Source organism: Mauremys reevesii, linkage group 16 (genome assembly GCF_016161935.1).
Source record: "Mauremys reevesii isolate NIE-2019 linkage group 16, ASM1616193v1, whole genome shotgun sequence".
Classification (NCBI taxonomy): Eukaryota; Metazoa; Chordata; order Testudines; family Geoemydidae; genus Mauremys; species Mauremys reevesii.
In genome coordinates, this window is record NC_052638.1 from 33,419,431 (window position 1) to 33,436,415 (window position 16,985).

The window sequence follows — 16,985 nt, forward strand, 5'->3', positions numbered from 1 at the left end:
TTATTAATGCAGTTGTATTAGATAGGACAGCCCCACATGTTGAAGTTATACTTTTAATTTCCTCAGACATGGGCCATATTTGTGTGAAACTAACACACCCAACCAACCCTGACAACCCCCCCCCAGGCATTATTTTAATTCACTCATTAATAAGTTTCAAAATGAAGTAGACTTAAATAAAGGACCCACTAATTGCAGAATAGCAACAAACTGGTTTTTTGGTGGCTTGGTTTTTTTATTTGGTTTGGTTGTTCTGGTTTTGCTTGGTTGGTTTTTGGGAAGGGATGGTTTTATTGTTCTGTATTTGGTTTTTGGTGGTAGTATTTGTTGGGTTTGTTTTGGAAGATGCTGGTGGTGGTTTTCGTTTGGGTTGATTGGTTGGGGTTTTCAGGGAGGGGATGGTGGTGGTGACTTTTGTCTGAGTTGGTTGGATGCATTTGTTTTGTTAGGTGGCTGGGTTTGTTTGTTTCATTCAGTGGTGGGGGATGGGGGGTTTGTCAGGGTTGGTTGGGTGGGTTAGTTTCATTGGGTGGTGGGGTTTGGTGGTGGTGGTGGTTTTTGTCAGGGTTGGTTGGGTTTCGTGGGGGACAGTGTCAGGGTTCGTTGGGTGTGTTAGTTTCATTGGGTGGGGGGGTTTGTCAGGGTTGGTTGGGTTTGGTGGAGGACGGTGGGGGGGTTGTCAGGGTTGGTTGGGTTTGGTGGGGGATGGGGGGGTTGGTTGGGTGTATTAATTTCATTGGGTGGTGGGGGGTTTGTCAGGGTTGGTTGGGTTTGGTGGAGGACGGGGGGAGGTTTGTCAGGGTTGGTTGGGTGGGTTAGTTTCATTGGGCGGGGGTGTGTGTCTGGGTTGGGTTTTTTCCTTTGAGGACCTGGGTTTCCGGGGGGGGGGGGTGACGGCCGCTCCGCCCGCAGGGAGCTGTTCGGGGGCCCCACCGCCCCGGCTGCGGGGCCACAGCAAAGAGCAACGTGCTGCTGGGGCGAGTCACTGTTGGGGTCCCACGCGCTGCGGGGTCGGGATACGCGGAACGGAGACTGGGGCGGCGGCAGGGGCCGACGTCTGGCGGTTACCTGGGAGGGGAGGAGGTTCGCAGGGGGTGGGGGTGTTCGTCTGCCCCCCCCCCCCGCACTTCCGCTCCCGGCAGCGCTTCCGGCCCTGCCCCATAGCAACCGTTGCGAGGAGGAAGTCTCGGTCTCACGCGGGTGACTCCTCCTGCGTCTCCCTGGCCATGGTAACGGGGTGGGAGCGGGGCATGAGGGGCGCTGGGCAGCCCCCGTTTCCTGGCAGGCACCGAGCTGCACTCTGGGGGGAGCACTGGGCAGCAGCAGGCGGGGCTGGGGCAGTCACTAGGCAGCTCTGCGGGGGTACAGCGGTCCCCATAACACACAGTGCTGGACAGTCTTTTTTTCTAACGTTCCCCACTGAGAGTCTTTGGGACCTGACCCCTCTGCCAAACTAGAGCACCTTACAGACGCCATTGCCCCTGAAGGGCACCTGCAGTGGGGTGCTGCTTACCTGTTCCTCTCTAGTCACTGCCTGGGTAAATGCTGCTGGACAGAGCCTCGTGTTTTGGCTCGCAGCACTTTTCTGCAGGGATGAAAACCAAGAAGCTAGTCAGCCCTCAGTAGGGCTCCATGAGTGTAAATGTGGGGAGAGGAGGGGGAGACACACACACACACTTGGATGAGAGAGCTGGGACACAGCAGTATTAGGGACTGTTAATTGACTTGACTTGTATGATTTCATTTTGTTTTACAGGCAGAAGTAGAGGAAACACTAAAGAGGATTCAGGCACACAAAGGGGTTATTGGAACTATTGTTGTAAATGCAGAAGGTAAATATACTGCCGCTTATAAATCCAAAATAAATTTCAAAGAGGCACTGGATGTAACCACTTAAATCATTGCAATATATCCTGTGTTATTAAACAATGTAACCACTTTACAATATTTTGCAAAAATGTAATTGTTACAGGTTAGACTTTCAAAAATGCACACTCAGAACTGATGCATGCAAACCCTGATTTGTGCAGCAAAAATGCACACACTTCTGTAAATCTGACCTTATATTTTTAATATGCTGCAGCTTTTTTAATTCAAGATACTGAAAGCCAGAAACATGGCAGATTCCAGAAGTTTATGAATTAGGAATTAAGTGGAGAAGCACTTGTTAAAAATCCATCACATTTTGTTTTTTTGGTCAACTGTAGTTCTATTTTTATAATACTTTATAGTCTGCTAGTAACTATTAATATATGCTTTGTTGTTGCTGTGTTGGTCCCAGGATATTAGAGAGATGAGGTGGATAAGATAGTTGCTTTTATTGGAGAAGCTTTTGAGCTTACACAGATCTTTTCTTCAGGTCTGAGAAACTTAATATTTATAGTCTGAGCTCTTGCTACAGCATCTGCCATTAAGTCTTGCTGAGAGTTGGTCAGAGACCACCATTTTTGTAGGGCTTTTTAAAAAAGTGTGCTGTTTAGCCAAATGTGGGTTAGCAAAATTCAACCATATGATGTAGAGCTGAAAGGCCAGACTTACAGTACGGAATGGTTGGCCCTTGGCATAGCTCAGAAGGTGAAAAGGGAGCAGTAAACAGCCCCTCTTATCATTCCTCTGTTTCATACCAACCTGTTTCACATTATAATATTTTAAAAGAAAATACATTAGAAACTCACTTTCTCCCCATTTTCCACCCCCCAAAAAAGACAAAAATATTGAGAGAAAAATATCCCACAGCCAGAAATTAGGCTTAGGCTGCTGGGCAACAGCCTCAGGGCTGCTCTAACTTCAACTATTTCAGAGGTCTTCAAATGTCTCCTTGGGTCATCAGGGATTTGGTGGAAATAGTGGCTCCTGTATTATGCCACCTGGTCCTTGGCCATAACTCTCTAGTAGAGGGCTGCAAGTGGGGATGAGCGGGGCATGGCATGTAGTCAGATCTCCCAGTCCTGTGCTCCTGGAGGAATCCCCACTTGTTCACTTAAGCCTGTTTGTGGGGCCAAGGTTCTGATCCAGAGTATTTTTATTCTAGTCTCTCCCTCCACCCCAAGAAAAAAACACTGCATTAAATAACTGAATATACTGTGGTAAAGTTCTGACAATCCCCTGTCACTTTTACAATCCAAATAAACCCAGTATGTATCTGTTGCCCTAGTAGCAGTTCGACAACAGAAGGGAGAAAAACCAACAGGGAATTAGAAGTGTTCTTTCAGAGGTTGGTAAATCTAGATAATTAATTTACATGCCTGGACAGGTCAAAGATGGTTCACTGGGTCACAGAATAGCTGTTGCAGGTCAAAAGAGAAATGCATGAACTGACATTAACAGTAATTGAACAATTGTATTGTGCCTGTGCATATTTGTGTCTATTAACTGTTTACTAACTTGATGGTACAATTTGGTTTTAGGACAACTGTTTAGAAATAATACTATGTGACTTGGTCCAGTGAGCAATTATGCCTTGATTAACTTGCACACTTAAACTATGGACAAAAACAACCATTTAAATGGTGTTGGAAGAATGACTGATCAATGTTTGGAATTTGCAGATTGATTGTTTTAGTTTTTTGTTCTTGTGGATGGCTGTTTAATTTGTTCATCCATAATATCTGACTAGGGAAATAACCCCAATATTTTTAAAACTTTGTTAATTTCAAGAGCAGTAGTGCTTAAAATGTTGCCTACTTTATGCAAACAATATTTTTCTCATTTTTGTTGTCTTAAATTTTTAAAGGACAAATGTTTTCTTTATTCAGATTATGGAAGTTTGAGTTTCTGCTTTGTCTTTTTAAATATTGTGAATCTTGTTTGCATGAAAGAAAGCACTCTTCTCAGCACAGCTTCATCGACATAATACAAGTACAGTATTCTTTCTCTCATAGATCTGCTAATGCACCTCATCTTCACCTACACTTTTAGGCAGGCTCTTATGTCATTGTTTAGAGGTTATCATGGTTGTAGTATCTTTAAAGACTAACAGAGTACAATCATAATCAGATTCCTGTTCTTGGGTCTCAGTTTCCTTGCACAGGCAGGTCAGAACAGCATCTCTCTGGTTTGACCCATTGGGGCACTGATAGATGAGCATGAGGCCCTCCCTGTGTTCTGTTCCAACTGCCATCTCCTCACCTCCCTCTAGAACAGGGGTCGGCAACCTTTCAGAAGTGGTGTGCACTTCATTTATTCATTTATTCACTCTAATTTAAGCTTTCACATGCCAGTAATACATTAACGTTTTTAGAAGGTCTCTTTCTATAAGTCTATAATATAGAACTAAACTATTGTTGTATGTAAAGTAAATAAGGTTTTTAAAATGTTTAAGAAGCTTTATTTAAAATTAAAATAAAATGCAGAGCCCCCCGCACTGGTGGCCAGGACCCAGGCAGTGTGAGTGCCACTGAAAATCAGCTCGTGTGCCACTTTCGGCACGTGTGCCATAGGTTGTCTACCCCTGCTCTAGAATCTTTTCTGGCAAGAGTCAGTCAAGGATCTCCAGGACATGTGCATTTACTTCAGAGATGTTGCATCCAATTATATTGGGGGCAAATGTAACAAACTTGCTCTTAGACTGTGGGCATATCCAAGATACAAGAAAGCTAGTTCCCCAACTATCCAGAATCACCATTTGCATGTACAGTTACCTGCGACTTTGCCCACACAAATTAAATGTACTTCTTGAAAAATGACTATTTATTTATTTTAATGGAAAGGAACATATTTTTCAAACAAGTTAGTCATACAAATTAAATGTACATTTGTGTGACTAACTTTTTTGAAAATCCGTTCCTTTCCATCCAGGAGCATGAAAAATAACTGCATATTTATTTTAAAGAAGTCAGTATTTGAAGTCAGAAGACCAATTTGAATTGGTGGTCCAATAGCCACTTTATTTTTATTTATTTTTTTTGCCAGGTGTCTACATTTTTCTAAAAAGAGATTAAAGTGCCTATTTTTTAAACAGAACAAACTTGTTTTCATCTTTCTTTTAAAGTGGTTAACAATGTAAATAAAATGGTGATAAAATTCCTGAAGCAAGCACATAATATTGAACATCCTGTTAAAATAATATGTAGTAGAGTTAATTTAAGAAAAGAGTACAGTTTGTTACACCTGATAGAACTGTATTCAATTGTTTGAATTGAAAATGTTTCCAGACTGATTCTGTCTTTCACACACATAAGATCACTAGTTTAAAAATTATCTGCCCTGGTGGTTTCTCTGTCAATATCCAGTTTGTTCCACAAACTGAGCATCAGTTCCTTTTAAATCTAGGGAAGTTACTAATGTCAGCCATTCATTTTCAGATTATTTTTGGCCATACATTTCACTTTATTTACATCTTTAGAGGCTGACAGATTTTATTAAAGATACTGAGTTTGTTGGAATGGTCATTTGGTTTCAAGGTCATCTAAACTTGATATTTTTATTCATTGCTGCTTTTTAAGTGACTGTTGCCCTATCTACACAATGTGATTATGTAGATGTTCTCTCACTAATGTAGTGCCTGAGAGCACCTGTCTTTGTCCTTATTTAAATCCCTACTTCCAAATTTCCCTGAGTTCAGTTTCAACATACTAAGGTTTCATAGATATGAGAGAGAGAATATATTTATTAGGTCATCCTGTTGTATCCCCTTGCAGTGAAAGATTTTCCTTGAACAGGATAATAAAAAAATGAGATCATTTTGGATTTAAATTGCTCAAGGAATGCTTTTCTAAAGAGATTAGGAAATAGTTTGAGAGATCTAACTCTTTGGAACTTTTTCCAAATATTTGTCATCAATGTTCCCTTTATCACTTTCATCCACTTTTCATCCTTTTGTATTTTCACTTTTCTTCATATATCGTCCTTCAAATATATTTGAAAGTTGTTATATTCCTTCAATACTTTTTTAGCCAAGATTTACAATATTTGTATTTTTAATCTTTCCTCATAAAATCAATCACTCCTTCCTCTTAAGTTTTGATTGCTCCTTTCTGGATTATTTACAATGTCAAAATGTTTTGTGGCATTGGGATATGCAAAATTCTATCCATTATTTAGGAGCTGTACCATCATCAGTATGTAAATGGGGAGTATTGTCTCACGGGCTTGTAACAGGATGCCTCTGGAAGCAGTCCAAAAGAAAGGTAGCTTTTTATAAGTGAAGCAAAAATATCAAGCCCTAATAGTTTTGAGTTTTGCCGTTATACCATAATTGTAAAGACATCTTTTGTTCTGACTGCATAGTCTATAGATATGGAAATAATTATTTGACAGAATATTACAATTAATTCATCAAAATGGATGTTGATGTTACATTGTCAGACTTGTAGTAGTAGGTTGGATCCATATATTGTCAAACATTCGTAATATCTTAGTCCACATTTTATGGATCCATCTACTGTCAGCATGTTGTATTGCAATTTTAAAAGAGCAGTTCTAGAAGGTGCAATATGCTCACCAAATTTTACAAATTATAAATTTCCAATCCTATTCCATCATTAAACATGTAAAATGCTTATTACATACAGTTGGCTAAAATGATTGTTAGATGGTTTATATTTAAAATATACATATTTTACATATTTTTACATAGTAAAAATATGTAAAAAGCAGCAATATTTAATGTAATCTTAAACAGATGAGCCAATGAAACTTGTAAGTACTATGGGCTAGATTTTTAAAGGTACTTAGGTGTTTAAAGATGTAGACAGACACCTAGTGAGATTTTTCAAAAGCTTCTAAGCATTTAACTGCCATTGACTTCAGGTTCAGAGATCCTTTTGAAATTTGGCTGTATGTATTAGTAAGGCTAATATTTTGTCAGATATTTTTAGTAAAAGTCAGGGACAGGTCACGGGCAATAAAAAAAATCATGGAAGCCAGTGACTTGTCCGTGACTTTTACTAAAAATAGCCATGGCAAAATGGGGAGCTCAAATGTGGGGTCTGCCCTATGCCTACAGAGGCTGGGCAGCTGCAGGGCCCTGCTCCAAGCAGGCCCCCACTGTGCACAGCAACCAGGAGCTCCCAGGGTCCCCCTGACACCCACATGCCTCAGAGCTCTGAGGTACCCCCCGCCCCCTCCCCAGGCAGCCGGGGCACCCCACAGCTCCCTACCGCTGCAAGCTGCTGGGGCTGAATTCATGGAGGTCACTGGAAGTCACTGATTCTATAACTTCTGGGACCTCCAAGAAAAAATCGTAGCCTTATGTATTAGTATTAAGCAATGTAATTGTTTTTCCTATACAATATAAAACCCAAAATATAATGAAAAATGTCTATCTTGTTCTGTTTGCCACTTTGTTAATGTGACAGACATTAAAAGATTTTAATAATAAAATTGCTTTAATATGCCTGTTTGTTTGCAGGAATTCCAATCAGAACAACCCTAGATAACTCTACAACAGTACAATATGCAGGTCTTCTTCATCAGCTCACAATGAAAGCGAGGAGCACAGTGAGAGATATAGATCCTCAGAATGATCTAACCTTTCTTCGGATCAGATCAAAGAAACACGAAATCATGGTAGCCCCAGGTAATTTAAGATTTCTATTCCTAAAATATTGTTAAAATTTTGTGCTGTAAGTTTCTCAAAGCACAAAGCTACTGTAGAACATGTATGATATATGAAAACAGAAGTATAAGAGGTAACTTCTTGCTTTTGCTATAAGTCCTTTACATTTGGATAGGGTGCACACAGCATTGTTCACTTCTTTTGTCTACATAGACAGCTACACTAGCATCTTGATGCATAAGGATTATGGTATACAAGACTTGAGCAAGACAACCAGATCTCACAGAAATGTAGGTCTAAGGGACCTCAAGAAGTCATCAAATCCAGCCTCCTGCACTTAGGCTGGACCAAGTATCCCTGACAACTGTTTGTCCAACCTGTTCTTAAAAGCCTCCCTTGGAAGCCTATTCCAGAGCTTAAAAATTTATGTAGTTTTTCCTAATAGCTAACCTAAATCTCCCTGGCTGCAAATTAAGCCCATTACTACTTGTCCTGTTTTCAGTGGACATGGATAAATATTGCTCACTCTTCCCTTGTTAACAGCCTTTAACACATTTTGAAGACTTATCAGTTCTCCCCTCAGTCTTCTTTTCTCAAGACTAAACATGACCAATTTTTTTTTTAAACCTTTCCTCATAGATCAGATTTTCTAAACAATTTATCTTTTTTTTTTCTCTCTCTCTCCCCTGGACTTTCTTCAATTTGTTCACATCTTTCCTAAGCTGTGGTGCCCAGAATTGGACACAGTACTACAGTGGAAGCTTCACCAATGCTGAGTAGAATAGGACAGTCACCTCATGTATTTTATTTACAACACTCCTGTTGGAGCTAATTAGCTTTTAGTAAACATAGCAAATGTGTTCACTTTTTTCACAACAAAAACCAAACGAACCACTAATGATCATCCATCTATTGTTGTTTCTAAGAACAGATTTTTAACTTGATACTGTGCAGTATGTACCAAGCTTCTCATTGTTCATAAGATGGTTTCTTTTACAATATATAGGTCACTGATCACACAGGTGGTATTAGCACCATTAATATAACAATTATGATTGAATTACTTATTTGTCTTGTTCATCTTAAGTACAAATGTTTTTGATTTGCTTTGGGTTGTTTCCCCTAATTAGTATGGATAAGGGGCCAGATCCTTAGCTACGGCCAAGGAGCATACACCACAAATTGAGGCAGCCGGGACGTGAAGTGCAAAGGTGCTGTGATTCTGTGTGTGTGCTAGACTGGTACCCCAGCATATATTATGCTGGCTGCCAACTACCCCAATGGGTAAAAATATCAGCTGAGAATGTGTAGAGTATAAAGACGACCCAACCTTGCCCCTAATGCTGTCAGTAGGGAGGGAGATGACATTGGAGTCTCTATACTTGTACCACCATAATACCCCTTACATTGAGGTAATCCTCACAGTACCAGATATACTGATTCTGTCATCAGATTCCACCGGCAGCACAGTGCAAAGTGGCTGCACTGATCTCACTGTTCCTACTAGAAATCATAAGTAACTCCAGTGAAGACAATGCAGTTACATCGGTGTAAAACCAATATAAGCTGAATTGCGCCCTATTACTTTGGGATACCAATTAGTCGACAATTAATAGTAAAAGACTGAAATCATTTTTGTCAAGCATGTTTTAGGGTATAAATTCAAACCTTTATTTCTGTTAAGATAGGAATAAATCAATCAGGGCAAACTACTAGTAAACCAGTAGCCAGATGTTAATATTTCTGAAATATTAATTTAAATGTTTTTTCCTTGATTTTGATTACAATATTCTTGTATCTCTTCACAGATAAGGAGTATCTTCTAATTGTTATTCAGAACCCATGTGAATAGACTTGCCGCAACAATATTTTTAGAGACACCAATGCAGCTGTACTTTTTAAAGTAATAATCCTTTGATTATTTTCAAACATACCCCACTGAGTTCTTACATAATATATGTAACTTGTCATTGCTGGAACTTTTCCAAGCTAATATTCTCAGTTGTAGCTGTACTTTAACTTATGCTTGAGCAAAACAAACATTGTATGTGTAGATAAATACTCAGAAGAGCAACATGTTGAAAACCTTTTGTTAATGGATTTTCTGGCTAATTCTTGTAACTAAAGAATTCTCTTTACATCACAAGTTTAGGGGGTTTTATTTGTTTTTTTTTAAAGCAGGAATCACATTTCATGGAAATTAGTAACTTGTGTATGTACTTGTAACTGTACCCATATAAACTCAAGAATACAGGATTAAATAGGCTACTCATCTCAGTTCCATTGGGGTAAAGAGGACTGTGTTCTGTCTCTGTAACTTCTGCATTTTGGTCATTCTAAAGAAATAATTTTACTTCCACCTTAAGTACCCTTCAGTTTCTAATGAACAATTGAATCACAACAGCTTCAGTTAAATATTTAAAGCTAATGCTGAAGAAAGGTCCAGATGAAGAGAATGGCCCTTCCACCTTGAATTAATGCAAAATTGTTATTAATTTGTGGTTACTGGCAATTCTAGATAGTGCCTCTAAGTAAACTCATCAGAACTCTTGATAAAACACTCAAATGTGAACACCTTCAGATCCAGCATGCACTGAATACAGTGAGCCATTTCTTCCAGCATATTTTGCAACACTGCCACAGATCTTGCAGTTCTCTCCAAAATTGGAAACCTGTTCAGACCATTGTTTTAAATCAGACAGTTAAAGTGTATGTAGATTTTCACGTTACTAATGATTCTTTAAAATTAAAGGTGAAACTTTTTTTCAGCATCACTAGGTCAAGAACAGTTTTATGCTGATATTTCATCATGGGGCAGGGGGTAGGAACAATCTGGAAATTAGAAGTGGTAGGAAGCCTGGCTAAAGAGACCCAGGGAGAAAATGAATCCAGTTGCTTGGGAATAATAAAAGCCAAAGGGATGGTTATTGATGGTACAGACACAGTATAATATCCACTTTCTGGGTGACAGTTGAAAATATGAATGGCTGTCATGAAAAGGACCATTACATGGAAATAAATATAGCAAATCAATATCTTTACATACTGAAGTAAAATAAAGCAGAGCATATGTTTGAACATTGCTAATGTACTCTGTGCTGTACAAGAAAACACTCCCTACTTCCTATGGTCTTTCATCTAAATTATTAGTTCTAAATGTAAAGTGACAACAGTTCATTAGTGAATGTTGGCAAATATGTACCAAAACTAAGTTTTCAGTTTATCACCTTCCCTAGTTCTGTGGTAGTAATGCTTCTTAACAGCAAGCCAGTCATTGTCAAATGTCTAACTTTTATTCATAAAAGAAATACTTTGGCATTTTGGGGGATATCCTGTGTAACAAGTCAAAGTCAGTTTGTCTGGCTTTCCTTTCACTTCCTCTAGTTAGCTTCTGGACTAATTCTACTGCAAATCAACAGTCACAGCAGTGTTGAAAGGAGGAGATGTAGCCCCATTCTTATTATTTGTCTGTTTTAGATTATTTTCTTTTTTGTTAACAAATAACTAAATTAATATCCAATATATTGTTTTTGCATTATATTACTCCAGCAAACTGCTGAAGTTAGTCCTTACTGTGTAATATTTTCTAACTTGTCAAAAATATCAGATGGCATCACCTCTTAATACCGCCCAGCGCCATGAAAAATGTCCTTCAGTCAGACATGGCAGTACTCTCATACATAGAGAAAAGCTTTGTACATAGCAATATTTGTTCTTCACTTCTGTTATCTTTCTTTTGTGTGTGTAAACTTCTTTCAAACTTTAATCTGATATTCTTGAAGCAACTGATTATCACTTTGGTTTAGGTCCCAATTTATCAAAGTACTTGAAGGGGTTAAGTACACTATTGAATAGGGATGAACTTAAGTTCAAAGTTAAATTTAAGCATGGATTTAAAGCCAGTTGAAATGAGACTTAAGCCCATGTTCAAAAGTAAGCACAGACTTAATTGCTGAAAAGGGGCTTTAATGTGTAGAAATGGTTTATAAGTCATTATATGCAATCTTCAAATGTCCAAATAATGCTCACAAATTCATTCCCATCACAACTCATGTTAGAAGCCCTGGGAGTCATGGATGCAGATCTGAGGGCAAAGTCTGGTCCACTGTTGGCGGTGTAACCAGTGACAGTTGCAGTGAAATTGCAAGGTGAGTTCTGTTCCTGAGTGTACTGTAGAGTCTTTACCAAGGCGCCTTACAAGCTGTGCAAGTATATGCAGTATTAGCAACATCCTCATTCCAGACTATAAATATATAATGAAATATCCTGCCATTTTTATTTCCATTTTCTATTAGAAAAGCTACTGGATAGAGCTGAGGTTTTTCAACAGAAAAAAGTAAAAATTGAGAGTATCCATAATCTCAGTGGAATCTGCTGTCAGCAGATTCATCTGAACAAAGGTGGGCAGTAATAGAAGGAAAAGCAGAATCAAAGGATGAGAAACTAATTTTAAAAATTACAGTATAAAACTATTACTTAAGACTGCTCAGGCTATGGTGAAGTTGGTGTTTATGTGATAGAACCACTAGTGTAATCTCTACCAGCCAATTGTATTTAGAATCCTGATAACATTTAACCAGGAGAAAAAGATAATTTCAGTGACATCCATAGTATTCTTTAAAAGACTAATTTTATGGATAATCGTTGGCTGATCGACTAAACTAGCATGTTCTGAGTTAATCAGAATGCTGCTTTTCTCTCAGCAACAATCACTCAAGTGTTCCAACATCCATCTGACAAAATATCACATCACACATTTGGGATGATAAAAATAAACTATTGTAATTGCAATAGAAATCTCACTGGATCATTCTCTCACTTTAAAAATACAACAAACATCTTGGCTTTGCCTCAACATTTATTTTTGACAAATGTTGAAGCTCTCCTGAGACACCACCTAGTGCCAGTCATCTGTCTGATTTACAATAATAGTGCAAGCCAGTTGTTTATCCGCTTAGGTTTTACTTATCTGCCACTTAGCATGAACATCTTTGATCAATACATTTGCATGTTGTAGTTTATTACAAAGTGGGCTATGGGCATGTGTAATTCAGCTGGATGAGACATGCACTTAATGAGTTAGTGTACATTACATTCTGCATGTAGAAATATTCAGGTCACTTTTTCAAATGTACTTTCAGCTCAACCTTTCTGAATTTTAGGTAGATGTGGTTTAACATGAGTAAAGAATTGTTAGAATTCTTCTTTAGGAATCGAAATGAAAGAATGATTCACAAACTCCCTACAAGTGACAAAAAGCACATGATCTAATTGATCGTCATCTGATTTGTCACCTCTGCAGAGCTGTAGGAATTTACAAGTCACCCCTCTTGCCAAAACAAAAACAGTGCATCTTTATGCTACAGAAGTTTTTTAAAAAGATATTTAGTAACGTAAAAGAGGGTATTAAATATTCAGTCACAGCACGCTAAAAGATCCCATATTTGCTAACAGAATTTAGTGTGTTCATAGATCATATAGAAAGCACCAAAAACAAATTGGAATTCCCCTAACTCAATATTTCAGTGCTAATGACTAAGGTTTCATATCTTTGTTTTTTGTCACCAGTCTAAATACTCACCAGTCTAAATCCCAGTGAAAAATTTTTTACATGTGCTGAAGACATCTTTTTAAGCACACAAATTAGAACTCTTCAGAAAGCTTGCTTTTAACATCCGTTCTGCATAGTCTTCTCTTATTTCACATTCTGCTGTAAATTTCACCTGACAAGGTGAGCTTTTTGGACAACACCAGATTCCCTGAAGGAACATTGTCTGATCATAAATATTAATAATAATGAACTTGAAAGGGCCAGCTTAATAAAATACCTGAAAATGCAATTAGACACCATTACTATTACTGCCAAGAGTTATGCACCTGGTTTCAATGTTACATGGCAACAGCAGCATTTCAGTCAATGTGGGCTTTCCCTAACTCAGGGACAAGTCCTGCCTCTATGATGTGTATAAGTAGTCCCTAACAGCAGATATAGCTGCTGGACTGGTTTTTTTTTCTATGGGGACACAGTATAAATATACTGGTGGATGCCCTTTTATTATGTTATGTTATTGTCTAGAGATTAGGATTACCCGGGCTGCAAAATATTTTTTTGAATCTCAGGCAGTCAAATTAGAGGAGTCAACAGCAGTACAATAATTTTTGTTCTCTTTTCCTGGACAAATTAAAACATACAGTTGTATTGGTTACTAGAGAGATTTAGGTCACAACAACAAGGCTCAGTTGTATGACTTTGCCGTGGCCTTGGGAGCAAGGGTGACAAACACTCTTGCGAGATTGCATTGGGTGTTTCACACCTCACTTGATGATTTGGAGCCTTTCTTGAATCATACCATGGATATTTTTCAAAGAAAATCAGCATTTGGCTTGATTCACTTTTCACTTGCAATGGTTCTGCACCATTGATTTCAATGGAATTATTCTCAATTTACTTGTGGGGAGGGAGGTCACTCTGCCTCTTGTATTGGGCAGTAACCCTCGGGTCGCAGTGGCGGGGCTGAGTTGTAAGTGGTCTATAGGTCTGGGCCCATCCAACAGAGGCAAACAATAAATAATAGTCGGGTGCTCATGTTCCCACCCTTGGGCAGAGCAGAGCACACCACGCAGGAGTCTTTAGCTCGCAGCCCCTCAGCTGCAGTCAGCACTTAAGAGTTTGGAGCTCTGGCCCTTTGGGCAGAGCCGAGCAGAGAGCAGGCTGTAGCCTAAGCCTCCTGGCCAAGACAGCCAGCAAACACACAGATAGTCTGGGGCTCCAGCCCTTTGGGTGGGGCAGAGCCGGGAACAGGCTTTAGCCTCAGCTTGTGGGCCAAGGCAGCCAGCAAACACTCAGTTAGGTTAGGATGAGCACCCAGTCTAGGGGCTCCAGAAGGCAGGAGCACCCACACACTCTAGCATCCTAGCTTGCCGGACGGTAGACTGACACAGACCTCCTGGCATATGGTGGGGAGTCAGCTACTCCGGTGGTAGAGTGGCAGGGGTAGGGGGATACAGGCCCACCCGACTCCACCACTTCCCAGCCCAGGGCAGAGTGGTCTGCCAGTGGGTCAGCAGGGATCCAGCTGCAACACACTGACCTAGAAGCAGTCAGCCACATCGCCAGACAGTCATGGGCTGTCCCAGGCTACTTCCTACTTCCCTGGGGTTTGGTATCTCTGGAATCCACAGGTCCTCTGGGTACACAGTGAATGATAGTCCCAGCAACTATTCTGGGTCCGTCTCCTCCGGGGGCAGGGTGCTGCAGAGCACCAATTCAGCCCCCAGGTGGCAGAGCAGAGGCATCCATCTCCTTCCCTGGCTCCCACTCAACTGAGCTGCAGAGCCCTCCTTTTATACCCTTTACTTCCTATCCTGCCCCGGTATTTCCGGTGAGGCGGGTTCAGCTCTGCTCACCAGAGGGAGTGTAGCGATCCTTCCCTCTCCAGCCTGCAGGGAGGCCACTCTGCCTCTCCACACCCTGATGTAAAGGGGGGGGGAGGGAAAAAAATCATACCCATAGTCCAGAGTCTATATCTCTTGTGTCAGAAAAGAGAACTCTCCTAGGTACATCCTCATTGCTCTGTATTCTAGAGGTAGACTATATTAGGCCATACCATTCATCACTCAAGATCGCATAAAGCAGCAGTTTACGGACTAAACTCAAGATATGTTTAGACATTGTGATCGGGGGAGTTGAGGCAGAAATCTTTGTAGAGAAAACCAGCAAAAATTATGAAATAGGCAGTTGTGGGTTACAAATTTTACAATATGGTGTATATTTAATAGTAAAATAGCACTATTATAGTGCTTTACATTTAAAAGCATTGTAGAACGGGTGGGCTGAATCCTACAGTCCTTACTCAGGATTAAGTTAATAGGAGCAGCAGATGCTCCACTTATTTTGGTGTCTATGAAGTCCATAGTTAAGTCAAAGAAGAAGATGGATACAAAACATGGCAATCTACATTCAAACCAACTGGAGCAACTTTTCAAAAAAGTGGACGTGAAACTCCAGGATCTGGTGAAATTATTCCTACTACACCTCTATCCCAATATAACTGTCCTCGGGAGCCAAAAAATCTTACCGTGTTATAGGTGAAACCACGTTATATTTAACTTGCTTTGATCCGGAGTGTGCAGCCCCGCCCTCCTGGAGAGCTGCTTTACTGCGTTATATCCGAATTTGTTTTATATCAGGTCGCGTTATATTAGGGTAAAGGTGTACTACATTCCTCTTACCAGAAGGGCAATGTACATGTGTCAGATGGGCAACCACGAAATGGTCTTGCCAAAGGCTATGTTGGACAATATTAGCAGTGCTAGTACTAAAACCGATGTCTCAGGTGGTAGTCCAACATCTTAGCCACTAAGTCAGAATCTCTGTCATACAAAATTGCTTCCAATCTCTGCACTTAGACCCCAGTTCAGGAAAGCACTACAGTACATGTTTAGTTTTAAGCATGTAAGTAGTAAAATTAACAGAACTAACCCTGTGCTTAAAGGCAGGCATGTACTTAAGTACATTGCCAATGAGGACCTTAGTTAGGTAAAACAAAGTCTGATGAAGTGGGTATTCACCCACAAAAGCTTATGCTCCAATACTTCTGTTAGTCTATAAGGTGCCACAGGACTCTGTCGCCTTTTACAGATCCAGACTAACACAGCTACCCCTCTGATACAGGAATAAAAGGGTTCATCCTATATTGTAAAGGTTTGCAAAATTCTACTGGAAATCTCATGAGAGACCTCCATGAGATTTCTGGGGTATGAGTGGCTCATGGTATTTCAGTGTTTCCAGTACTGGCCAGAACCCTGAACACAAGATTCAAATAAAGATAATACATAATGAAAAATGTTTATTCAAACCTATTCAACATGCATCCTGCATAGGAAAATAAATTTCAATTAGTAATGGACTGATAGCCATGGAGCTGGTGTCTTAGTAAGGAATTATTATTGCCAACTGTGAAAAGCTGCCAGTTTCGTTCCAATCTACTAATTATCTGCAACAATTTATGGGTTCGTGTCCACCACCTGAATTAGCTGCTTGTCTGCCAAGCAGCATGGATTTCAGCGTAAAACTGTGGAACTAAACTGGCAAGCTAAGCGGACCTTTGAAAGCAACAATGTTTCAAGCACATGTGATTGCACAAGGAAGAGGAAATTGTAAATGGTATCAGCTCCTTTAAGGGAACGGACTGAAAAAATGCAGACTATCCCTAATAGGTGCTGGAACTAGGGGTGCTGTTGCACCCCCTGGTTTGAAGTGGTTTCCATTATATACAAGGCTTAAAGGTTGTCTCAATGGCTCTCAGCACCCCCCACTAGAAGACTGTTCCGGCACCATTGCCATCCCTGGTTAAGCAAGGATTTCATTTGCTGTGCATGTTGTTAAAAGGATGTTTAGCACTAAAGCATAATTCAGAGGCAGAGGAGAATTTAGTCTAGCCTCTTTCCAATGCCAGATTGCCTAGTACATTGTAGGTGCTACTGG

The 16,985-nt window shown here is 40.0% G+C and overlaps 1 protein-coding gene across 1 annotated transcript; it reads left to right on the forward strand.

Moving 5' to 3' along the window:
- Positions 1-1,077: 1,077 nt before the first annotated feature.
- On the forward strand, positions 1,078-9,644 carry DYNLRB2 (dynein light chain roadblock-type 2). The gene is made up of 4 exons (XM_039503612.1): positions 1,078-1,229; positions 1,757-1,832; positions 7,352-7,519; positions 9,307-9,644. The coding sequence occupies exons 1-4, from the start codon at positions 1,227-1,229 to the stop codon at positions 9,348-9,350; spliced, it is 291 nt and encodes a 96-aa protein (XP_039359546.1). The 5' UTR covers positions 1,078-1,226; the 3' UTR covers positions 9,351-9,644.
- The last annotated feature ends 7,341 nt before the right edge of the window (positions 9,645-16,985 follow it).